Source organism: Cannabis sativa, chromosome 3, assembly GCF_029168945.1.
Source record: "Cannabis sativa cultivar Pink pepper isolate KNU-18-1 chromosome 3, ASM2916894v1, whole genome shotgun sequence".
In the NCBI taxonomy this organism is placed as follows: domain Eukaryota; kingdom Viridiplantae; phylum Streptophyta; class Magnoliopsida; order Rosales; family Cannabaceae; genus Cannabis; species Cannabis sativa.
In genome coordinates, this window is record NC_083603.1 from 37,412,420 (window position 1) to 37,418,364 (window position 5,945).

The 5,945-nt window shown below is 32.9% G+C and overlaps 1 protein-coding gene across 1 annotated transcript; it reads right to left on the bottom strand.

Annotated features, from left to right (window-relative positions):
- Nucleotides 1–1,198: 1,198 nt before the first annotated feature.
- Nucleotides 1,199–5,378, bottom strand: LOC133029084 (uncharacterized). The gene is made up of 5 exons (XM_061111866.1): nucleotides 4,444–5,378; nucleotides 3,324–3,473; nucleotides 1,977–2,075; nucleotides 1,716–1,868; nucleotides 1,199–1,618 (listed from the first exon to the last, which is right to left on the bottom strand). The coding sequence occupies exons 1-5, from the start codon at nucleotides 5,086–5,088 to the stop codon at nucleotides 1,484–1,486; spliced, it is 1,182 nt and encodes a 393-aa protein (XP_060967849.1). The 5' UTR covers nucleotides 5,089–5,378; the 3' UTR covers nucleotides 1,199–1,483.
- Nucleotides 5,379–5,945: the final 567 nt, after the last annotated feature.

Here is a 5,945-nt window from a genome sequence, read left to right on the forward strand (position 1 = left end):
AGGAGAACAAAACCCCTGAATGGATCGGGCTTGAAGATCGTCAGAATTGGGTGTTGACGTTCGTCGGCATCCATGGAGTTTCGAGATGTTGGTGGCTTCAAGACCTCCTCTCGACTAACAGTCTCCAATTTTTATTCTCCATTGCATGGGCTTCCCGATCCCATGGTTCACTACCCCTTTCATCACTATTGAACTTGGGCAACCACCTTGCCTGTGGTTCAATGGCGATGCTTCATTTTGAGTATCCAGATTTCATTCTAAACTTTGAAATTATTATTAGGCAATCCAAATTTGAATATGGAAAATATAATGATGGTGCTTGTAATGAGGGTGGTTCGGTGGCGATAGTGAGGGTGGTTCGGTGGTGATCATGTAGTGGTTGTGCTGCCACAGGAGAAAGTGAAAGAGAAGAAGTTGAGTGAAAGTAAACTCTTTTTATAATTTAAAATAACATTTTTTAAAGTTAATTTAATTTTTTAATTTTTAAACAATAATATTATAAAGACTAATGTAATTTTGACACTTGTACATGTACAAGAGTGTACATGTGGATAGCCGAACATTACATTTATTAAGAAAACTTAGATGAAAAGCTAACTGCATGTTTGACATTATTACTAGAAAACTGTTTTTTGTTTTGAAAAACAAAAAATTATTTTTCGAAAATAATATTTAGAAAACAAAGTTACAAAAAACAAGAATTTTAAAAACAACAAAATGTTATTTTGTGTTTTAAAAACTAATTCACTTTTGGTTAATATTGTTTTTAAAAAACACTAATCAAACGTAACTTGTTTTTTAAAAACTTTAAAAATTATTTTTTGTTCTCATTTCTAAAACAATTTTTTAAAAACAAAAAACAGAAAACAATACCAAACATACTCTAAATTGCTAATAAAATACGAGTTTTGAAAATGTTTCCACTAACATTTGAGATTTGGGGGTTAATAGATATTTATATTTAAGGTTATACCGACTCAAATAATAATAAATTGGCGTTTTGTTTACTCATGTGGTCTAATAGGTTACACATTTTAGTTCCTTGGTCCAAAGAATGAACGACGAACTCCAACTTGAATGTCATAATCAAACATGTTTATGCATACATTAGTTAAGAGTCTCAAGACAAGATCTGACACAGCAAAAGCTTTTCAAACATTTATGCATTCAATAACTTCACCGTGGTAGTAGATTTCAATTGAAAAAAGAATTTATATTTTAAAAACAAGCATTTCACATTCAAAACCCTGGCCTGGGAATTCGTTGAGGGCTGCAGAAGGCACAAATAAAATAGTGAAACAAGAAGATATTGCCAAATTATAGATAAGGCTCATCATACCAAAATAAGGAAAATAGGAAGGGAAAGCATCAAACAAAAGAATGAATACTTGTTCTTGTATTGCTTGGGTGAAATGAAACCTATACACTATGTTGTGGGACAAAAAGAAAAGCAACAAGGTGATGAAAAAGCTCCCACCCAACCCTAGGATCGAGCCACTGCCTCCGCTTTGCAAACAGGGCAAGTATTTTTATGGGAAAGCCAATGTCTTATGCATTCTGTATGAAAACCGTGTCCACAGTCCAGCTTACCCATGTCATCATCTGTTTCAAATTCCTCCTGTACACACACAAGCATGTTACATAGATACACAAACATAAACGAAAAACATATTGAACCAATTAAGAGCTCTGGAGAGTTTAGTAAGAAAGCTTACCTGACATATGCTGCACTTCTTATCTGCTTGCACAGGCAAACGTGACCAATCATTTGAAATCGAGAGCTTGATTTTCCTTAGACAACGACCTATTTCCTCTTCTTTTAGTCCAGTATTCACATAACCAATTCTTTCACCCAGATCAAGGAGTTCCTGTTTTAACACCAAACCAAAAGAACATACGAAATTCAAATTAGCATTAGACGAAAATATTATTGAACAACTCATTCGAGAAAAAAAAAAACTCATAATTAACAATACCTCATAAGACATGTGATCAACATCAAGTCTCATTTCCCTAAACCGATCGTGTATGTCTACTCTGTTACCCATTAGCAGACCACTGTGGAGCATCATTATCTGCACCCAGCCAGTATATACATGAATCATGATGTATTTTTGAGCATATAATCATATTAAATTTGTTAGAAAAATAATGTCAAATAAAAGTTTCAACTGACAGCAAATTGAATTTTATTATTAACAACCTTTCATCTAACCAGGAAAAATAAAATGCTGACATTCCATGTGGTCATACTGTTATAGTGAAACGAGTTATAACTGATAGCGATCATGAAAGGAAGACCAAAATCATGGAATGAAGATCAACAACTATATAAACAACTTCACCAAGGAAGACGTCCTTGCATATTATTTGAATCCTAGCATGCATAGTTTTAAATGATAGAGCTTTGTATTCGTTACAACCTATTGAATTAAGCTATCTTGCATGAGAATGAGATGGAAGTTAAACTGCATCATGAAATCATACATTTGTCCAACTGAGTGTTTATTTTGAACAGATAATCAGCAAGTTGGGAAACTAAATTCTTCTTCAATGCCACAGAATATGTTTACTTGACTAAAACTGAGAAATTTTAAGCTTATGTCCTTCATCAATAAACACTGCCAGTTAATAATAAAAAAAATGAAATAATCTCCACTTTTTTCTGAAGATATATCATCATCTCCTTTCAAATGACCCAAACTTGTGTTGTGCTATTAATTCACTAATTTATGTCCTAAGTCTACTTTCTTACCCTCAGAATTAAAAAAAGAGTGTGTTTTCTTTAAGAAGTGGTATCACAACCTATTTCTCAATCAGGTCATCCGCAAATAAACTGAAAATGGAAAAGATCATTTTTGGAGAGAATTATAATTCTGTCAAAGATAACCAGCAATTTCTTCAAATCATGAAACTCTAGCATATTGCTAGACAAGTCCCCGTCAGGAATTTAAACCTATAAGGAAACGAGCTATGGATCTAACCACACAAACGTAACTCTCGTGGATCATAAGATAACATACAAATAATTATACAAGTCCATGTTAATGATGAGATGATGCCACCAATGATTACAGAGGAGCAATGAATCTTACAACAGGCATCCCTCCGTCAAAATTTTGCAGGATTTCATTAATATTTTCTCCACTACTACTAGCATCCTTAAAAGTTAAAATAACAGAGTATAACTAAATTTATCCAGACAAATATGGATGAGAATAAGTCAAAATTTTCAGTTGATTAAACATGAGAGTTATGTGAAATAGCAAAGTGGATAAGAAAGGGTTATAAACAAAAACAGAACAACTAGACAAGTAAAGTACCTCAGCAAGACCTTCAGGGGAAGGATGTCGAACATGGCGAAAATATCTTGCTCCGAAAACCTCTGACCCGGGGCGTTCCAACAAGAAGTCAGGTTCAGAATCAAAAAATGAAGGTTCAGGAGTGACAGTTCGCCTTGCTGTACAAGAACGCTGCAACAAGATCGATTTTTTTATGAACAAGAAAGAAGTAATAAAATGAATTAACAAAATGAATATCAACTGACATAGAAAAAGGGATGCAAATAGAGCTCACACTTTTGTTTATTAAATAGCAAGAAAGAGTTTACACTTGTACAATGAGCCTGAAAGGTAGACAAAGAGACTAATCCTATTTAGACTAATCTTTAATTGATTATGAATTATGACACTTAAACAGACTAATCCTATTTAGACTAATCTTTAATTGATTATGAATATTTATGACACTTAAAACAGACAAATCCTTTGATTACCAAGAAGGTTTTTTATTTTACTGTTTTTCATGAAAATAATATAATATAAAAAATCCTTTAGGCTGAAGATCACACTAAGCTTATCATAACTACTCCCATCTCACCTTCCACAAACTTACTCCCTCCTTAAAATAGGAAGAGGATTATTAGATAACCAAAGCCATTAATTCAACCGAGAATTTGTTTTACGATAATAACTAATCAAAAGTTTAAATGTGCACGCATTAACCCATTGAAATATATTTTGGGTAACTAAAATATACCCCCACAGAAAACGAACAAACTCCATATTAAACAGCATAAAACAAACGCCAAAAGAACCCCAAAAGACCAAACCAATATATAATGAGCCATAAACGACTCGAAACATAGAGCATTTAAAATATATGTATAATTGTATATATATTATGTGTATAAAAATGGTTTAAAGGCTATCAAAGTTCACACGGACCCGGAGCCGAAAGAATAATAATAATAATGAAAAGAAATACCCGATCAAGGTTTGAGAGTAATTGGTAAACAGTATATTCAGATCAGGCACTGATAAACAAACTCAACAACGAGCTAACAAAATTTCAAAACAAAAGCACATGAAGTCTGAAGCCTTACAAAGGCATGAGACACAAAATATAAACATAAATGTAAGAGAAATCATATATAAGCTTTACCTCTCTATCTCTATGGCCGCTGGTCATCTTATCTCCATCAATCTTACCTCTTCCAGAAACATTTCTCCTGGCCACAACACAGTCAACCGAGGCATCGGCCGAGAACCCAATTCCAGGACCACACCAAACATCTTGAAAATCCACACAACTAGCCGAATTGAATACAGAATTGGACCCATCCACGAGACCCTGGTGAAGGGCACTTCTGTCCTTTCCACTCTCTTTGCTGCCATTATTATTGTTGTTACTATTACCATTATTACCATTCCTCTTCTGCTTTTTCTTCTTCACCTTCTTCCCTTGCCAATCCGCCGAGCTACGAATCACTGCAGGTACAGAGACTTGCTGTGAGGACCCTGCTGTGCATCCTAGTCCTCTGAAGTTCGAAGAAGTGAAGTTATTTTTCTTCTTGTTGTGAAGGTTCAAGGGTATGGTTTCATTTGGGTTATTGGTGTTGTTGTTATTGGTCGAGAAAGTAGAGAGAAGGAGAGAAGAAATAGTGGATTTGCAGCGAGTGGATTGAATAATGGATGGGATTTCATGTGGGTGTGGATCTGTTTCTGAAATAAGTTGGCCAAATTGTCTTCTGGGTCTTCTCAATTTGACGTGCTCTGCCATTGTTGAAGTGTCTGTAAGAACAGGCATGGTAGTCTTTGGTTCTCCCTCTTCTCTAAAAATGGAGAGAGAGAGAGGTTAAAAGTTTGGGAACAAGTTTGTGACTTTTTAGATATGAATAATAATGGAATAAATATGTGATTAAGTTAAGAGAGAGAGCGAGAGAGATAAAAAAAATAATTACATACAATATTAATTTTTATAAAATTTTCAGATTTTTAATTTAATTTTTTTTTTATATATATATATTTTTGCGTTATTTTATAAAAATATAAAAAACATAACAACAAAAAAATATAAAAAATAATATACAAATAATAAAATATTAACAATATGAAAATACAAATATAATTTTTTTTTTAAAAAAAATCTTTTATATAAATAAAATTTGAAAAATTATAAAAATATTAAAAATGCCATACCAACAGTATTTTTATTATTTTTTTTATTTTTTATGAAACTATCAAAAAAAAAAAAAAACTAGTGAATTTAGCATTTGAGTTTGAGGGAGAGAGTGAGCCTAGAATATCGAACAAGTTTGGATTTTAGTTTTTGGATTTAAGCTGAATATAAAAATTGGATTTTTTAAATCTGTTTTGGTTAAAGAAACCATCTGGGTGCGGTGATTTGGAATCAAACCTCTCAGTTAAACTTTTCGGATGTGTTATGCAGCGAAGTAACTCCTTGTCGTCTGGCTCTTTCGATTGCTAGGGACATCAGCTCTGAGTTTGTTATTGTAGAGAGCGACTCGATGATAGTTATCAATCCTCTTAATGGAAATGAGTCTTACTGGACAATTAAAAACTATGTCTCATTTTGTAATAGTTATTTTCCCTTATTTAGTAGTTGTATTTTCTTTAATATTAGTAGAACTTGTAATTTTGTAA